The sequence below is a fragment of the Eucyclogobius newberryi genome, unplaced genomic scaffold (assembly GCF_026437365.1).
Source record: "Eucyclogobius newberryi isolate DKJ021-1_F unplaced genomic scaffold, fEucNew1.0.hap1 SCAF_22, whole genome shotgun sequence".
NCBI classification, from domain to species: domain Eukaryota; kingdom Metazoa; phylum Chordata; class Actinopteri; order Gobiiformes; family Gobiidae; genus Eucyclogobius; species Eucyclogobius newberryi.
The window spans coordinates 6,510,394-6,530,522 of record NW_027315857.1 but is presented as its reverse complement, the minus strand read 5'-3'; the positions used below and the strand labels follow the sequence as shown (position 1 = coordinate 6,530,522).

General features: G+C 41.6%; 1 protein-coding gene across 2 annotated transcripts in view; it reads right to left on the bottom strand.

Moving 5' to 3' along the window:
• The window catches only part of LOC140371834 (glucosidase 2 subunit beta-like), a 210,895-nt gene that overhangs the window by 180,445 nt on the left and 10,321 nt on the right, over positions 1–20,129 (bottom strand). For both annotated transcript variants that reach the window (XM_072459045.1, XM_072459046.1), the window contains exons 6-7: positions 11,948–12,065; positions 3,114–3,174 (exon numbers count right to left, since the gene is read on the bottom strand). In XM_072459045.1, the coding sequence (XP_072315146.1) occupies positions 3,114–3,174; positions 11,948–12,065 (179 nt within the window). The remainder of the gene's footprint in view (positions 1–3,113; positions 3,175–11,947; positions 12,066–20,129) is intronic.

The following is a 20,129-nucleotide window of genomic DNA, read 5'->3' as shown; positions in this document are numbered from 1 at the left end:
GGGCCAGCGACATGTCTGGAACAAGATGGGGAAAAATTATCATGAACGCCGTCGGAAATATCAACAAGAAATGTATGAGCTACAAGGGATGTTCACTTTATGTCATCCAGTGGTAAGAATTTTTACAAGAAAAATGTGTACTTTCAATCTAAACAGAAGTGACTCGTTCCCAAACCTGGCTAAAGACCAGGCTGTATCTTGGGACAAACTTGATGCAAAGGAAAAATTTAATACATGACGTGGTCAAAATGTCAGTGAGAGAATCTGTGTCAAACGTCAAGGCCATAGAGTCACAATAAGCAGCTCAGCTACTGTTAGAACTAATTTCCACATCCATGTGTAATGAGTTTGCATTCTTCTTTAATGACAAAGTTCAAGGCATTAAAAATGCTAAATTCCACAACGTAAACAATAACCCTAAAACCACCTAGACACTTAGAGCTAACTCACTTCATCTACATGCTGCCTTGATGTGTTACCTACCAGATTTCTAAAGTCTGTCCTGAACAGGTTAGGTCTAGATCCGGCCCCCGCTGCCTCAAGAAAGTCAGAATTCAAATATGGTGGCGACCGAAACGTAAGTTACTCGCCCCAACATGGCGGCGACCGAGACCGGTCCCGCTGATACAGCTCAGGCAATAATTTTCTCTCTTGGATCCAAATCTGCTCTCTTGTCCCTAACCCTAACCAAAACCCTAACCCAGTGTCTGAAGCGTATCGAGGGCCGCCATATAATTATTGTGTTTTTGGGCCGCCATGAGGGCCGCTATATTGGAGCCAATTCTGACTTCCGTGAGGCAGCGGGGGTCTGATCTAATACTGACCGTGCTGAACACTGTTGCTGTCACTTCAATCTGGAACGTTCCCAAGGGCTTTGAAAATTGCGGTCATAAAGCCTCTCCAAAAGAGCAGTCTTGATGCCGCAGTACTGAGCAATTAATGCCAAAGAAGAAGAAGAGTAATTACCGGCCCATCTCTAAACTGCCGTTTGGGGTAAAGTCCTTGAAAAGGTTGTTTACCAACAACTCATTTGATTCACTCATTTACAGTCAGGTTTTAGACCTCATCACAGCACTGAGACTCCTCTTGTCAAGGTGACAAATGACATCTGCCTGAACACTGACACGGGCAAAGCCGCAGGATCAAGGGATCCTCTGATCACTTGCACTGGATAACTGGCACTGTCCTAAATGGATTAAAGTCCTACCTGGAAGACAGGAAGTACTTTGTTGAAATTGGTAACTGTGTCTTAGACCACATGCCCCTGACCTGTGGGGTGCCCCAAGGGTCAGTCCTTGGTCCCCTTCTGTTCAACCTCTACATGCTGCCGTTAGGTCAGATGATACGCAGCGAAAATGTGTCCAATCACAATTATGCAGACGACACTCAGATCAATGTTTCACTGACGGCAGGTGAATATGGACCAGTGGATTCACTCTGTCACTGCATCCAACAGATCAGTGTGTGGATGAAAAACAACTTTCTCCAGCTGAACTCAGACAAGACTGAAATAATCGTTTTTGGCCCGCTGTGGCTCAGAGAATAGACTTTAAAGCAGTTCTGCTTGTGTACAAGTCTCTCTATGGCCTAGGACCAAAGTACATCTCGGACATGTTAGTGCCATAAGAACCATCTCGGACTCTGAGGACCTCAGAGACCGGCCTCCTGCTGGTGCCAGAATCAGGACTAAACATGGACTGGCCTCCTGCAGGTGCAAGAGTCAGGACTAAACATGGACCGGCCTCCTGTTGGTGCAAGAGTCAGGACTAAACATGGCCTGGCCTCCTGCTAGTGCAAGAGTCAGGACTAAACATGGCCTGGCCTCCTGTTGGTGCAAGAGTCAGGACTAAACATGGCCTGGCCTCCTGCTAGTGCAAGAGTCAGGACTAAACATGGCCTGGCCTCCTGCTAGTGCAAGAGTCAGGACTAAACATGGCCTGGCCTCCTGCTGGTGCAAGAGTCAGGACTAAACATGGGGAATCTGGGTTTCAGTTTGATGCAGCTAAAATCTGGAAGATGTGAGACAGACTTCTATTCTGACAATGTTCAAATCTAAGCTAAAAACTGTTTTGTTTAGCTGTGCATATGACTGAAAGGATTTTCTTTGCACTCATCTCTTCTTCTTAAACATGACATAAACTGTTTTCTGTCATGTCTTTGTGATTTTAATGCATTATTTTCCTGTTGCGTGAAGCACTTTGAATGTCCTTGTGTACTAATTGTGCTCTACAAAAAACTTGCCTTGACTTGATTTTGGTTATTCCTCCAAGTAATCCCATGTAGTCAGCGCGCAGACTTTGTGTTTTTGGGTGAATATAAGGGCACCTCTGGACCTTCAGTTCTTCTTTATCAGTAATCGGATACACTGTGCTTTGTTTGGGTCGATGTAGGCTTATGTTAAACGTGGTGCCGTTTGTGTAGAAAGCTCAGTCATGCACACCTGCGCTGTTACGTCTGTGCTGCGCATTTACTCATTGACGTGATTCATTTAAAGCCAAAGCGTCTATTCTAGACTCGAGCTGAATCTGGTGGCAGAACACAGGGAAAGTTTTCTTAAAAGGCAGAGGGTGTGAAAACATGAAATAGTTCATAGTAATACCGGTAGTTATCATTACACAGCTGGGCATGTGCGCTTAAAATTAGTTCAAATGTGGTCACAGCAGTCACTTTTTGCAATATTGCAGTTGCCGCGGCAGCCCTACTTTATGCAAAACACACATAAATCTAATGCCATGCAGTGACATTCCAGGCAAATAAACTACATCTCCATGGAAACAAGCTAATGGCAGATCCCCACCACAAGAAAAGTAACATAGCGCACCTTTAACCATTTCTTTTCTGATTGTTGGTCTCAATTTCAATGCAGTTAGTTTTCAAAATTATTACATTCTGCTCTTTGAAATCATGGGTTTGTATCTGCAGTAAAAACAGATTTAGGCTCATAAAAACATTCCACCCATTCTATTTAACCATCCATCTTTGGTCATGGCCTTCCATTTGAGAATTACTTCACTTGAAAAGGCATGCAAATGAATTAGCATCAAAAAGTATTCATATCGCTGACAGAAACTTAGTGAGTGTAATCAACAAAATGTAATATTTATAATATTCACCTGCCATCGTTGTTGCTGTCCAAAAGGTTGAAAAGACCCACTGCAGAGCTGTTTGTGTGGCCTAAAAGAGAAAAGCGTGTATGGATTAGCCTTAAACACTGTTTCCTGTTAATTCGGAGCCACAGTGAGACATGATAAAAACATGATTCGCTGAATTTGTTGCAATCACACACCTCAACTATGAGCCTAATGTAAGCTGACAAAAGTAGGATTTTTTTTAATGCTAGCGGAGTAGGGAAGAGGATGGAGATTCTTTGGCAATCAGGCAATAAGTCAGTCACGCTGCGCAGGAACATTTGGTTTTCACTGTATGGAGAGAAAAACATGTCAGAGTCCAGCATGTAATCAGGGGGCTTTGTGCTGCGGCGGCTGCTATGACAGTGATTTCCCTCTTCTCTGGTATTCACATGAAAAGATGACGAGCTCAAGCTACCTCGCAGAGCATGTGACCCCGACTGATCCGTTTTGTGTGGAGTGTTGGGGAGAGGAAGCTCTAGTGTGCATCTCGCGCATCATCACAAGTGCAGCAGAAAGGGGCAAAGTGATTGGCCTATGAGTCTGGGCGCTAAGCACTTTACATAACTCTAATTGTGCATCCGCTGCAATTACCTCCCTGCGCTAATTACAGAAAGGCTAATTGTGAAATGAGATTTTTTTTTCCCCGACAGTGTACAGTAGAACTCTGCTTGAGTGGAGGTTGAAAAGAGAGCTCATGAATTGCCTTGGAAAACAAATCCACTTAGTTTAAGACGATTTCGATGTGACTTCTTCGCCAGATTCCTCTCTCTCTAGTTATTGACTCAACCCTGTTTCTCTGCAATAAATGCAGCATCTGTCATATTAGGCGCCTTGTTCCTTTGTTCGAAGCACTTGCAATTCCTTACCCAACATTTGACATTCTCAACCCGTTCTGCAGTTGCCCAAACGAGTTCACAAAGCACGAGAAGAGAAATGGTTGTGAAACCTTTTGCTGCGAGAGCTGTGGCTATGAAAAACAACCATGAGGACGATGGATGGAGAGCCGTGCCGGAGTGAAGGTAAGAACCGGTGGGAGGAGGTTGAATCTTTAGGCCGGTGGCACATATAGGGGCTATGTTTACTAATGGACACCATCACTCATCCACCCATGTTGCCGCGGCAAACGCACCGCACAGCCCAGCACAAAAGAGGGGCGAGAGAATGGAAGATATCAGCAGGAGATTGGAGATCTATCCCATGGCTACAAACTGTGTTATCCAAACAAGAACTGCCTTTGTTAGCGCGGCACTCCAAGTCAAGCAAATACACACTTTCTGCTTGCTTTTATATATCCACAAGCCACACGCAATATTTCAGGGAAGGAAATTACCCGTCTCAGAGAGCTGAAAAATGTGTTTAGGATGGAAATAGATGAAAAGGCTGCAGGTGTTGCGCTGAACTTTTACTTTGCGAGGAAAGAAAGGCAAAGCAGGAATTGGGCTTTTAATCTAAGCGCGGCATTCTGTGGAATTATTCACATGGTGCCGCATTCTGAGAACACTGCACCGACTTGAAAATGAATTGTTTTGTAATTTAAATGTGTTTGGGTATTCAACAGAATTCCGACTGCGGTTAGGTTTTCTCAATAATAAATCCACACATTTCAAGCTCAACGGCGGAAAGAGATATCCAAATAATCTTGGTACAGCTACAAGCGCATCTGCAGTGTAAGTGCCATTTGAGTTTTTTTTTTTTTAAACCCATAATCATGTCTCGACAGATGTGTAAGTGCTAGGCGGTTAAAAGGCAAGTAAAAGACATAAAAAGGCTGTCCATTTTGATTTCATGAATGTTACCTTTAATCTGTATCAGTTCCTCGTGGCGTGGACTGCCAATTAGTCCTGCCACGTATCAATCATAGGATGCACCTATTGCTCACCTGCAGCCTCGTCGGCTCGTTCGTCCCCAGAAGAGCAGCACGTTTCCCCGTGTCTAAGCGCAAGGATCTATCATAATATAGTTCCCTCAGTGTACGGGACAAAATTAAGACAGAGAAAGACAGTTTGAGCTGGCTCAGTAGAGACGGAAATCTACGGAGACGAGAGATGCGATGCAATCCGTCGCGCTAATAAACAAACGCACTTTGCTTTTTTATGCGTCCGGACGGGTGGAGTGCGCATGCGCACTTCCGCCTGAGTTCTCAAATCGGCGAAAAATCGTCCATTACGCCTTTAAGTGCTCATCGAGGGACTTAGACTTAGGGTTCAAATTGGGTGAAGAAATGGAAAGGACAAATTGACTTAAGCAAAAAGAACACTGTGTAACCCTTTTATCCTTAGACTGACACAGGGTCAGCGTGACCTCATGGGCGCAGACAACATGGAGGACCACGGCACAGTTTACTAAAGACAACGAGTGGTTCCCTATTGGACGTTTGGACATTACAGAATTCGAAAATAAAGACAAACGGAAAATCTCAACGTCAACATTTCGGCGAATTAGCAATAAATAGTAGAATAGCATAGGTCTGTCTGTAGCATTTAATTCGATCATCTGGGCAAAGGTTTTAAGAGTGAGAACGTTTCGCCACTCATTCAAATAGCTTATTAGCGATTTGGTCCCTGCCTTAAGTGAGGGTTAGGTTTGTTGTTTACAGTAAGCAGATATGAAGGTAAGGTAAGTTCCATTTGTACGTGCCTCTTGTCAGATGATGGAAGCTGAGCAAGTCGGGGCCCGGTTAGTCCTTGGTGCCACAGTGAGGCGGCTGGCGCAAATTGTTACTTCTATTTCTAGTATCGATACCTATATCTAGTTATATATCTAGTGTCAGCAAATGAGTGGTAGTGGCCGAAGGGCCCAGGGCAGCTGTGACTATAGTCATAGTTTACCTCATAGTCTGGCGCGAATGAAGAATGCACAGAAAAGCACGTTGGATGTCATGATCAGCGCTGAATAAATCCAATGATTGATTAAGAAATGAATTTCTCTTCAAAGATTAATTGCCTTTCTAGACAAATATAGTCCCTCCTCTCAAACCACCTCTTCTCCTTTGCCAGGATTTGTACTTCACGGTCCTCAAAGGAGTGGTTAGTGGCTTTGAGGAGGAGATGCACTGGTCCTGAGCAGCTCTTCTGTTGGTACATTATGGCGTGACCTATTTTGTTTCTCCGCTGTACTTGCTCATTAAAGTCGTCGACGAAGGATGGAGTAGACCACGTTACTTTGTTTGTGGTTTTAAGCGTGGATCGAGATTTGAACTTACATTTGTGACATGTAAAAGGTGCTTAACCTTGGAAAGAGAAGCTTGAATACAACAAAAACTAATTCCGGATCAGAAAATGTAGCACTTATTAACAGAATCCTTCTTTTAACATGAACGGCATCTCTAATCGCAGTTGCAAAGCATGTCAGAAAAACGCAGAAAAAGCATTCAGTCCGACAGTAGAAACTTCTAATTTGATAATTTGACACTTGTATTGTAATGAAATGTATTCTTTGCACTAAAATATGAAATCTGCGTCGTGTCTCAGCATTTAGTGATACGAATGTCATCCTGGAACGCTTCACTTATGCCTAAGCGCGCATATTTTGCACGGCGCGCTTCACTGGGAGACGACGCGCAGTTCGCTGGAGAAATCAGGTCAACCGCTGGATTAGCAAATGAACTTGAGGAAATCCGCACAAACTGCCTGTGAACTCGGAGCCCCTGTGGCTTTGCGAAAGGGGACAACATCTTTGAGGGGGGGAGAAAAAAAAACTTCACTTCTTGATATGATGTGATTGTATCGGATTCGTTACAGCGAGACCGTGATGTGAACTCAAACCTTTTGGCATTACGAGAGGAAATGCCTCTGTTTTTCCTCTGGGATTTGCAATGCGTTTCAGAGGATGTCGGCAAAATGTAAATGAATCACAACTAAATGTCTCTCGATCATATATTACAATAGCCATCGTATCTCTATGCACTTATTTTGAAGCTATAAGAAGTGCAGCAATGTCTTTGATGCTGTGTACTTTCAAGCTCACAATAAGGCCCTGGAGACTGGTGTGAGTGACAGCGCCGGTAAAGGCAGGCGCTGTAACGTTCCCCTTTGCCGGCTCAGCTACTTGTTCCAACACATTTTTATTTGGAGTTTGACGCGAGCTATTGTCGAGCTGCGAAGGGGGAAAAATACAAGACAATAATGGAAGGAAAAACAGTATAGTTTCTATAATCAAAGTGGACAATGAAACTTTTCTGGTGCAGGGTCCATAGAGATGTTATTACTTTGTCTGGATGCAGCACAAAAAATTGTTTAATTAAGAATGATTCAGGCTTAGAAAGTATTTAAATAATACCATAACAAGAACTCCAAAGACTTTTTAATTTGGGCATTATTAATTCAATATTTGTCTAATCAAGGCTAATTAAGGTGCAGTCATTTTAAAGTGGTAGCCATAGGTTATTCATACAGTGAAAAATTCCAGACAAAGCAAACACATCTCCATGGAGACACCAGTGCACCTTAAATTGTGATATGGCGCAATACTTTTGTCCTTGTTGGTTTCACTGCGGGAGTTTTGTAGAATAAAGGACAATCTAGGACATAAAATTATATAAAGTGACTTAATAACAGCAAAACAATGTCATAATGCTAATCTGCCATAGCATTTCTTCGCACGAATTTCCACATGTAAGCAATTGAGAAAAGAAAAGCTGAAATGTTGCAGATGCTGTTGGAAATAGGGCTGTATCACATGTTTATGAAGTTTTAAAGAATCTGACACATTTTAAAAAGTTCACCTCGCTTTGGTTTGTCTCGTCTTTAATAAATGACCGCATATAATAAAATATTCTATGAGGATTTGTTTGGAAAGAAACAGGTTTTGCCTTCCATGGCTTTGGCTTAACAGTCCCAGTGGTTGGTCTTCGATTTGATGGGCAGGTCTGGACAAGAAAATTATATGATGTTTGACATAAAAATAGCAACGTCTGTGTTATATTTTTATGTTTGCGAACTTTTATGCAACACACTTTGAAAGAGTGCAAGTGCAAGTCAGTAATTGATCGTTCAGATGCAGATTTTGAAATATACCAATTAAAGAAATGCCGTTAAAGATGCCGTCTGTAACTTTTCTGGTGAAGGGTCCGTCACCTGCAGGTCTCCATGATTGATATATTATTGCTGTGCCTGGATCGGGGAAGGGGTCTTTGTTATTCTGTTCTTATTTTCTAGAGGGGGGCGAGATTTTTCAGAGGGATATTATTGTCTGAGGCCAAAGTACAAAACTAAGATAAGATAAGATAAGATATTCCTTTATTGTCCCACATGGGGAAATTTCATTGGTGCAACACAGGTAGATACAGAGGTAGATACAGAAGAACAGATCACTTATAGGAAGTCTGAAAAACACTTTCAGTAGAAGATCTCCTATAAATAAATAAAAACTCCCATAGACAAATAAATAAATAAATAAATACCATTGCATGTGATCACGACAGTAATTGCACATGAATATGTGTCACGACAGCACATAGATTGCACATGAATTTCACAGTAATTGCACATGAATTGCACATGAATTCCAACTGCACCACGATCTTATGTTTTATATCCATTATTAATATCCATTGTTTATATCCAATAAACGCAAATAATGGCACTATTCAAAGAAATCTACAATTTCACTAAAATAATATAATGAAAAATATACTGTACTATAAGTCGCAACAGATAAAAAAAAATGCATAATAGAGAAGAAAAAAACATATATAAGTTGCACTGGACTGGAGTATGAAATGCAGTTGCAAGTGTGAAAATAACAAATAATATCACATAATAAGTCGCTCCGGAGTGTAAGTATATAAAACTATGAAAAAAGGTGCGACTTATAGTCCGGAAAATACGGTATATATCGATATTGCTAAGCAAAGACAAACCCAGTGTCAATCAAAAATCTGAGTTGAGCTAGAGCAGATCATAGCAGAAAATCTAGGACCTAGTAGTCCTAAACCAAGACTAAACCTAGTGTAGGTCAACATTTGGATCACATCAGGCATAAACCACATCCGGAACAGGACTAGACCACAAATCTGAACAAAGCAGAACTATAAGGTCTAAAATACAAATGGCAAAACAACCCAATAAAACCAACTAAGGACAATAAAGCCCATGGCAACATTTTACCATGAAAACACCCAATGCAAAATGTTTAATGCCATACTGTGGAACATTCCAGGCAAAGCAATAACAGCTCTATAGTGACAAGCAAGTAATAGAACCTCACAAAAACGGTTACATAATTAGGAGGTTTAATATGTTTCAATTGTTAGGAATTCGTCTGTTTTGGTCTGAAAATGGCGACAGCACAGGAACGACCTTTAACAGCATCTCACAGTCCAAACGATCTTTTCTTTTTTAATGACTGTAACATACGGCCATAGGAAAATTGTTGGAGAAAGAAAACTGGCTGAGATTGCCTTGTCTTTAAATAATTGAATCCACTCGAGATGTACAGCCCACATGCCATCACCGTTATTAGAAGAGCACAATAAAAGAGGCCAGATGGATGACCGACATGGGCCGGACATGCCAACGCAACGGACGCAATGAAAACTGGCGGCGTGAAATGTGTGCAGTGACGGAGCTCAGAGACGCGGCCTCGACGCTGTAGGGGGCGCTGGCGTCTGGCAAAGGTCACTCGGCGCAGCAGGAGGAAAGATGGATGCTCCTCACGTCATATCGCCGTGACCTTTCTCCCGATCTAGACGGTTGCTAAGTTTGGATCCACGCTAACGCTAATTACTGAGGATTTAAGGTGTCCATCATGTGTCCCAGATTAGATAAGGTCAAGGGCTGTTGTTGTTGATGCTTTCTCTAAATAAAGTCATAAAATATTTCTAGTGGCTTGAGCGTGCATTTGTTTTTGTAATGTTGTGGCCCATAATTGAGATTTTAATATCTATAAATTCATTTAGATCACTTCCGATCCGACAAAAGTTGAAGTCTTACAACACTGCGAAGACTATTCCAGACCTTTACTCCATTTCCTACATCTGGACCTCTGGGCACCAGCGGGAGGCCGGTCCCTGAGGTCCCTGAGGTCCCTGAGGTCTGCAGAGTCCAAGTTGGTTCATATGGCACTAACATGTTCGAGATGTACTTTGGTGCTAGGCCACGGAGAGACTTATAGTATAGTGTAGTAGTGAACCAACTGGCTCACAAAGAAATAATGAGCTGGTCATCTGCTCAAGAAGAAGCCAAAATGTAGCACCCAAGTTTGATGGAAAGCGAGTGTAAAGGAGCCCTGCAGCTTTGCATAATAGCTACTGTATGTGGCCAGATGGCATTAAATCAGATTCATGCCACGAGGATGAGCAAGTACAAGTTACCCACATCAATTCTCACAAAGATCTTTCCATTCTTCCCCAGGCTATTGCAAAATCCAGTCTGGAAAGACACCTCATTCACATATTTCAACATATTTTTACCCCTACTGCGGCTGCACAAATATAAAACCTTCTGCAAGTTTGGGAAGGTGGAAGTTTCTGAAGCATAAAACATGATTATTGTTTTTCTTTTTACATAGTTTAATAATTGTGTATGGGTAGAAGTAGATTATCAAAAAATGTTTTTCTATATCTTTGTTGTTGTTTTGGAGATATGGAAAAGGAAAAACGTCTAAAATTCGGGGTGAGCAATATTGATAAATTAAGTTGAATATAGTATTCCTATAATAGTCAAATGACATTTTGTCAATCCAACAAATGTGTATTTATGTATTAGTTGATGGTTAATTTACAGAAAATATGAAATGTCAAATTAAACACAGATGTGCAGAAATAACCATTTGTACCCTAAAGTTTACAGCATATGATACGTTTAAACACATAAAGTTTGACAATAAATATATAGTATATAGATTTACAATAAAAACTTGAGGTATAAAGTGATTTTCTACATTTTCTGGTTGATTTAACAGTCCATTCACATTTTGTGATCCCAAATGATAGAGAAATTTATTGTTGACAATATACCACTCGTAGATCCAAACTATTTTACAAAATATGCAGAATAAGGGGAGAATCTGATCAATAATAAACTACCGGTACAGGCCTTTTACTAGCCTTGGCACAAACACACGATAAACAACATTTATGTAAGATGTTTTGACATCTTAAGGTAAAGGTTAGGGTGTACTTGATTTTACCATACGATACTTTAACTTAAATGATCTAAATGAACTATTGTCACAACAGCTATGCACAAAAAAACTTAAGATTTCAAACTATGGATATGGAGTCGAGTGGTTGTGCCTGGCAACGCTCAAAGCCTCCGACATCAGGAGCAATTTGCATATAGGTAATACCGAGCGGCCCATGCATGTCATTTCACTCCAAAAAGTTGCATATTGCATGTTTCATTTACTAAATCCTCCCCGCCCGCTGTACGAGAAACGATTGTGCCGCCGCCTTATCCTCCCGCACAACCTTCTGTACATCCACATTTGAGAGTTTGAACGTCACTTAAATGCCAAAGCGCTGCATGCTCGGGGCGATAAGGGAATTTTCCTGTGAGTCACAACTTTGACTGCGGGGAAGGGGAGAAGGGAGAGAAGCGAGACCTGGAAAACGCCCGTTGTTCAGCTCCCGGTCAATTAAATTCACAGGCACGTGTATTTAACCCTTCCAGCTGTGTCCGCTGTCGTGCCGTTCGTCATTTCGTCCCTCTGACCCGAGGCGCTGAAGTCAATTACTACTACTTCGGAGAAATGAAATGAGCGGTGCCCTGTGGTAGCGACGTGGGTGACCTAACGGGATCAGCGAAACAGTGGGAGTCGCATAAAGGGGGTCGGCGGTTGTGTGTGGAGTGTGTCTTGTCGGGTCGAAGACTTACCGATGTCGCCGGACTGCAGAGCCTTCAGCGTTTGCTCGGCCTCGTGCTTCTTCCTCCTGTGATCTTCTAATTTCATCTGCAGGTCATCCGCGACCTGCTGCAGCTCTCGCAATTGTGCCTGGAATGCATATAAAACGTGCGATGTTGACTCACGTAGCACACGCGCTCGGGTACCTGCCGTCGATTGGGCGGCTCAAGTTTCCGCACGTTACTTTCAAACAGTAAGGTGAGCTCTCATTAGGGGTTTGGGCTAGCGATCGATCTACCGGGAGCAGAGACGAGAGCCGTGGGGAGAAAAAAAGAAGCTAGTTAGCCCTGTGATGCTAATGCGGGCGCGCAGTTGTGATTGAAAAGATTTGACGGCGCTGCCTGGTGGTCGAGCGAGGCCAGGCTCCATGTGCAGCCGGCCGCAGTCGTGAGTTCGGGTGCCGACTCTGACGCTTTGCTGCATGTCTTCCCTTCTCTCTCATCCCCCGTTTCACCCTGTCCTCTCCTGTCTAATAAAGGCTTAAAAAAGATTTGGCAGCCGAAATGGTCAGAACAAATCTGCCCGAGGAGTTGTGGAGTTAAAAACAGCTCAGGAGCCCTGTGACGTCACAAATCTGGGAAATTTGAAACCAAGTGTTTTTGTGAGGTTCAGAGAAAGAGAATACCAGATTGTAAACAGCATGAATGAAGCTAAACACAACTCCGAGTATGTTTTTGAAAGCTCAAATTCGCAGTGGCAGCTTGATTGGGTTTGGATGACATAAATCTGTAAACAGCAAGTATTCAGTGAAATAATGCCAAAAAAAGTACAATCGAAAGCATTGGAGAGAAATGAACAGTATATATTCTATTGCACATACAGTAAGTAGCATCCTTTCTGTCAGTATCAGAGTTACAGTACTTTTACTGAGGCCAATATTCTCAGGACCTCCCACAATGACCTTGTTGTTGTTTCCTATGAAGACGCTTCCTCAGAGCTTGCCATATCTAGAACAGTCAATGTCACCTGTCACTCACATTGACAAACATTGATAAATTATATGTAATCTGTGCACAGTGTTACCCCCGTTCCAACAATTCACATACAAAACGACAAATGGTGCTCTCTCTCGCTCTTTCTGTCACTCCTTTCAAATCATTCCTTCCACATTATTATTCCAAAAGGCAAACGCACTTACTAAAAGAAAAGACGAGCACAATATAATATTTAAATCACGCGGCGCCGTTGTCATAGCAAAAACGACAGCTTTTGACAGGCGACCATAAACTATCATCGCTCTCAGTAATAGAGCAATTAATATGAAAGTGCTGCTGTGCCTCTGCATGCAAGTGTGTGTGTGTGTGTGTGTGTGCCTCTGCATGTGTGTGTGTGCGCGCGCGTGTGTGTGAGTGTCTGTGTGTGCGCGTGTGTGTGCGTGAGTTTCTGTGTGTGTGTGTCTGTGTGTGTGCGTGCGTGTGTGTGTGAATGTGCGTGCGTGTGATTGTCTGTGTGTGTGTGTGCCTCTGCATGTGTGTGTGTGTGCGCGTGTGTGTGCGTGAGTTTCTGTGAGTGTCTGTGTGCGTGCGTGTGTGTGTGAATGTGCGTGCGTGTGATTGTCTGTGTGTGTGCGTGCGTGTGTGTGTGTGTGAGTGCCTGTGTGCGTGCGTGCGTGTGTGTGTCTGTGTGCGTGTGCGTGATTGTCTGTGTGCGTGTGTGATGCGTGTCTGTGTGTGTGTCTGTGGGTGTGCGTGCGTGTGTGCGTGTGTGTGCGTGTGTGTGTGTGTCTGTACTCGCGGCCCCTCCCTCCTGTGAGACTGCGGAGCAAGGATGGATTCTGCTCGGTTCCGATAGGGATGGCTACCTTTCTGGGGCACGCCGGGCGCTTAGGCACCTTCAGCGCACCACAGTGATTTATGGGCTCCATTCTGAGGCAGAACAAGATGGTGTTTATGTCAACTAACTTCTGCCACATCAACGACAAAAACAACACTAAGTGTTTGGGTAAAGTATTTGTTCGGGGCGGGATGAGTGTTACGGTTTGCAATCAAGAAGTTTCATGTTGTGTCAGTTTTCCTACTTCCGTAAATGATACGCCAATCTGCCATAACATTATGACCACTTGGCTATTGCTGGTACAATGTAGCATTGTCAAAGAATTTGATACCCAGATACTAATTGATACAAAAAAAAGTATCAAAGGTAAATTAATTCATCCATCCATCCATCTTCTATCGCTTTATCTGGGGCCGGTTCGCCGGGGCAGCAGTCTGAGCAGGGACTCCCAGACTTCCTTCTCCAAAGACACTTGCTCCAACTCCTCCGGGGGGATCCCGAGGCTTTCCCAGACCAGCCGAGAGACATAGTCCCTCCAGCGTGTCCTGGGTCTTCCCCGGGGCCTCTTCCCGGTGGGACATGCCCGGAACACCTCCCCAGGGAGGTGCCCAAGAGGCATCCGGAACAGATGCCTGAGCCACCTCAGCTGGAGGAGCAGCGGCTCTACTCCGAGCTTCCGCCGTGTGGCCGAGATCCTCACCCTATCTCTAAGGGAGCGCCCAGCCACCCGGCGGAGGAAACTCATTTCGACCGCTTGTATCCGCGATCTTGTCCTTTCAGTCATTACCCAAAGCTCATGACCATAGGTGAGGGGAGGAACGTAGACCGACTGGTAAATCGAGAGCTTTGCCTTTCGGCTCAGCTCCTTCTTTACCACAACAGTCCGATGCAGCGTCTGTAAATTAATTCAATTCAAACTAATTCCAGGGACAAAAATGTAATCTGAAATTTAAAGTATCCCAAAAAAATGTATAAATAGGACAAAGTTGGACATTTCTTGAATAGTTTTAGAACGGTCTTGAAATCTCAGAACTTCTTTGATAACTTTTATTTTTCCAAACATATAAAATGTTTTAAAATACATAATTAGCAGCAGTTGCCTCAAAGGGCTGTTGTAACTTTGGGCGTTAGAAAACTGAATAATAATTCATAATGGAGAATAATTAAGGAATACAGTTTCAGTATGTTCGAATGAGAGTAGGAAGTCAAAACCTTTTTAATCCTCCCCCTGAAGAAAGTTCCTATGCACATCATCCTTGTCACAAACTATGTCAGACACATTAATGAAAGTCCAGGATTTGACATCAAATATTAAATATTAAAAACCCAGCAAGCGAGTAGTATAACATAATAGGTAAGTATAAGAAAAACAACATTGTTAAAAGGCATCAACATTGGTATTAAAAAATCGAGTTTAAGAATTTATTGCCCATAACACATAAACATGCCATAAATAATCACATAAACATGTCAGCTTGGTGTCAGCAGCTTGTCTCCATGGAGAAAAATGTAGTAATCTAAAAGGGGGCGTGGCACTAACAAAAGCTTTCTAACATTTTAAAAAATGTAAAAAAAAAAAAAGTGACAATTTCCTGTTTGTCCCTCCCCAGTCTCATCCCCCTTTCACACTGATAAAACCTAAAGAGCGCAAAGTCCTTTAAAAGCAAATAACAAAATGCAGATTCAACTAATGATTTACTCCCCCGCTCGCTTCTCAGGCGTTTAGATAGGATTCGAAAACACCCCGTCTAAATAATTTTGTCCGGGGGTACGAGTAGCTTCGGCATTCTTCTACCCACGGCTCGGCAGCCAATCAGAGCCAAGCACAAAATTTCATCAACCAATCAGCGTGCAGCATGCAAATTTTAACTTGTAAACAGTCAACTGTAATGGAGGACTATTGTCAAATACTTTCTGGCCCAATTTAATGATAATATTCCCATTTTTTCTAAGATTTATTAACAAAATGGCCGTGCCTGCACTCGAAAATGCCCGTCCACGTTTTAAAATACCCCATCCAAAATACGGGAAGACGGGTCTCTATCTAAACGCCTGTCGCTTCTGCTCATAAATCCAGACACCATCGGCCGATTAATCAATTATATGAAGTAATAACATCTTTATTGAAAAAGGTTACACAGTAAAGCTTTAACTCAAGTCTTCCTTCAACATGCATCACCATTGATGAATCATAAACCACTTTTTACCATTACAACCCCCAAAAAAGCAGTGTTTTAGTCAAACCTGCTCAACTATTTTGTGCTTTTGTGAAACTACTCCTCAATATTTAAAGTTCTTAATGTGTAGGTTTGCACAGTTAGTAAAGGACCAGGTAAACAGTTCAAATCCAACGCTTGGTCAAGACATTTAAGTACCTTTACTGCTAATTTAAATACCTTTAATGCTACGCGATGCACTCTCAACGTTGTTAAAAGGCGTCGGGAAGTACAATCAACACAAAAAGATAATTGCACACCTCCTGAATAGAGCGTTGTATTGAATTCCACTTTCTTTTCAATTAGCCCCGAGAATACCAATATCTACTCAAGCCAATGAACCGCCATCCTCAGCTTTCATTGTGTAATTTGATTTAAAAAAAGTGCCCCGTTTCTTCCGTCTCCTTTAAGCTCCGCACCCGAGTAGGAGTTCACGTCGGGAGGTTTTGTTCGAGACGAGCTCCAGGGGCACAACCTTGCCGTATCAACGGAAACGCGCAGAGGGTTAGGCGGGGGGGCAGGGGGCGGCGGCGCTGAGGGCACGGTGACACTTTAGCCCAGAACTGCCAATCAAAACTCACACGTACAAAAAAAGGAGAGATGGGGAAGAGGCGCCTTCAGTTGGCCTTCAGTCGAGAAATACCACTGCTGCTTTGTATATGACATTCTGTTTTTTAAATGGTACTCACAGAAAACCTTGTATCTAAGTGCAAGGATATTCTATGCTTTTATTTTGATACATATTCATTGAGTTTTGACTGGGTTTAATGTGTATACTGTATTGTAAACTATCACTGACTGTACAATTCCAATTTAAACTCTATTTTCGACTTATTAAATCGAATTATCATTTGCGTAAAGTATGTCATGTATTAGGTAAAATGAAAAACTACTGCAAGGTCAACATTTCTGCGAGTAAAACCTAAAAAATTAAAACTGCTAAGCGGCTATCATAATGGCCAATTAAAGTAAAATACAATTATAAATGTCTTTGAACCAGGCTTTGCTGTCACTCACATGTGTCCCAGTGGTTTTCATTTGCCAAAATCGTTTGGATTTTTCATATTTTGTGATATTCTGTGCTTAATCGGAGTTTCTCCATTGAAATCACATTATGTTCTACTTCACGTTGGGCTCCGTTCAAAAATGTATTGTGTTTTTGTTCGCAAACTTTTAAAGGGTCTATCAGATGTACATGACTAAAATGACAAACAAAAGGAACAATGTGGATTCAAAAGATTTATCTCCACAGTTTGAGCCAGGCGTGCACGGTCTACGCTCTAGTAATCTTCTTCTAATATATGTAATAGCAATACTTTTTCATACAATGTCTTTTAACATAAATAAAAACAATATATAAGTAAAAGTGAAGTGCGCATCTATCAAACGGGACATAAAAAGTGGCCTTGAACTCCGCAAAATGTGCCGCTTTCTTCTTTAAACTAACTAAATTCAATGTTAATCAAAGTTCTATTAAATTCAACGCTCCTTTGAAAAACGCCTGTCTACAGCAGGAACACTTAAAGCCATGTAATGCGTTAAGTAATGAACGGAGTCAAGCGATAAATATAACTTACTAACACTCAGCATCCAAAAAGATCCCGAAAGCCAAAATTGAAGATTTAATTTTTGCCAAACTGCAGGGCTCTAGCTTCTCATTTGGCAAAGTGCTTGTCAAACTAAATGTGCAATTGGAGAGAGGAAAGGGGGGAAAACACACACTCAAATCATTTGGGCTTGGCTTTAGGCATTGTAAAAAAGCAGTAGAATATGCTATAATAAATGTCTGATAAAGAAATGTAACAGTGTTTACAGTGTGCAGAATTCAAGTAAAACACCGAGTTCTGAAGTGGAGAAAGACAAAGCTTATACATGAATTATGCAAACTAATAATTTAAGTACACTGTATTTGTAGTGGATTTAAAGGATTAGGGAAATTTGGGATTTGTGAGAGAAAAAGTAAAAGACAGAAGTCTATTTTGTATGGTGATTGGTTTGGAATAATGACTCAATAAAACATTAAGAAAAATGAAGGGTCTCTGGGAAAATTGGGTTGCTGCAAGTCTATGCTAAATAACCACTTTTGTATACATTTGTTATACATTTGTTGTTGTTTACTTTTTTTTACTATGTTAAACTAGTCAGGGTAGAAAGAGGTGTATTTTGGTTTAAGAACTGGTATTCGACACAATGATACACATAATTACACACAAGCAGATATGAGTAGTGCTCAGTTACATTTACTCAAATACATTTACTAGAGCAAACTTTTAGAAAAATTGTACTTCTCAGACTGACACTATACTTTTATTCCTTCTGGTGGAATATAGAGCAGCGGTCCTCAAACGTTTTGAGGCGAGGGACCCTTCATCAGAAAGACAAGTACGGGACCCCCATCATTCGACACAATATCATCCCAATAAAGTCCAAAAGTGAAAATCGTGTTTATAATGAAATATACTGGTGAAGCTGTTTCCATCAAAAACATTATGAATGTTTGGGATCGTTTATCATAAGACATTTCAGTTCTCGTAGGCGTTATTGGACAGGACAGTGGAGTGAAATGAGGATGAGAGAGAGAGGGAAGGAAAGACATGCAGAAAATTGTTGGAGCGGGATTCAAACTCACAACCACCCGGCCGGCAGCACACGGAGCACCACCGAGCGGTAAGAAAATGCAGGTTTTATCTAAGTCTAGCTGAAGCTTTGTGTTGGCGATATCAAATGATTTCTACATTTTTGTTTCTTGCTCGGCTCCTTCAGATTTAATTCAGTCTCATTTGTAATCCATCGGCTAGATACCACATTTATTTCATTATTTACAGTTTTCTCATTTTTAGAATACCTTAGCTCTTATATTTCCACCTTTCTGACAAGCTTGGGGAACACAGCCCTGAGAACTACTGAGAACTACTGAGAACTACTGAGAACTACTGAGAACTACAGAGAACTACAGAGAACTACAGAGAATTACAGAGAACTACAGATAACTACTGATAACTACTGACAACTACTGACAACTTCTGAGAACTACTGAGAACTACTGAGAACTACTGAGAACTACAGAGAACTACTGAGAACTACAGAGAACTACAGAGAACTACAGAGAATTACAGAGAACTACAGATAACTACTGACAACTACTGACAACTTCTGAGAACTACTGAGAACTACTGAGAACGACTGAGAACTACTGAGAACTACTGAGAACTACAGACAACCACTGACAACTACTGACAACTACTGAGAACTACTGAGAACTACTGAGAACTACTGAGAACGACTGAGAACTACTGAGAACTACAGACAACGACTGAGAACTACTGACAACTACTGAGAACTACTGACAACTACTGACAACTAAGATCCTCTAATGCACAACTGCCCTTTGGAACTCATTGACCATTGGAATCTGTTTTGTTGCCAGTTTAACAGGTTTCAAAATCAAAATCAAAACCGACCTGTTTGCACAAACTCTTTATTTTATTTATAGATTCTAAATTTTATGCATGACCTTTCTGATATATTTTGCAACTATTAGTAAGTAGCATTGTTGTATGTTGCAGCTTAATGCCAAAGCAAGTTCCTAGTTTGTGAATTCTGTTCACGACAATGGCAATAAAGCGATTTCTGATTCTGATTAAACGTTTTATTCACTGTGTTTTGTATAGTTTTATTGAGTCTGCGCTGGTCACATGAAATGTATAAATAAAATATGTTTTTGTTGATGATGATAATAGTAATAAATATATATGTATGTAATGCCCAGAGTTACACATACAATTACTACTGAGTACTCTAACTTTATTAAGTTCTTGGACCATTACTTTGTTCTTGAGTAATATTATTTGAAGTACACTTGAGTACAGTTTTTAAGCTGCTCTGCCCACCTCTGCACACAGAGCACAGTCTTTTAAAGAGTAGAACAGCTAAATGTTTGATATTCGGGGGTTTAAGAGCCAGACAAATCCTGACAACAAGGTGACATTTAAACCAAGGCAAACCGAATCTGACGAGAAACCTAATCTACAGATGGCACAGTCGATTCTGTATCTCTGGGAACGGCACAACCGCGTCACTCAGAGCATGATTCACAAACCACGACCTTCACAGCCTTTGCAGACCAACATTTTCTAATAGTTTTTTGTCCATCTCCATCACCAAA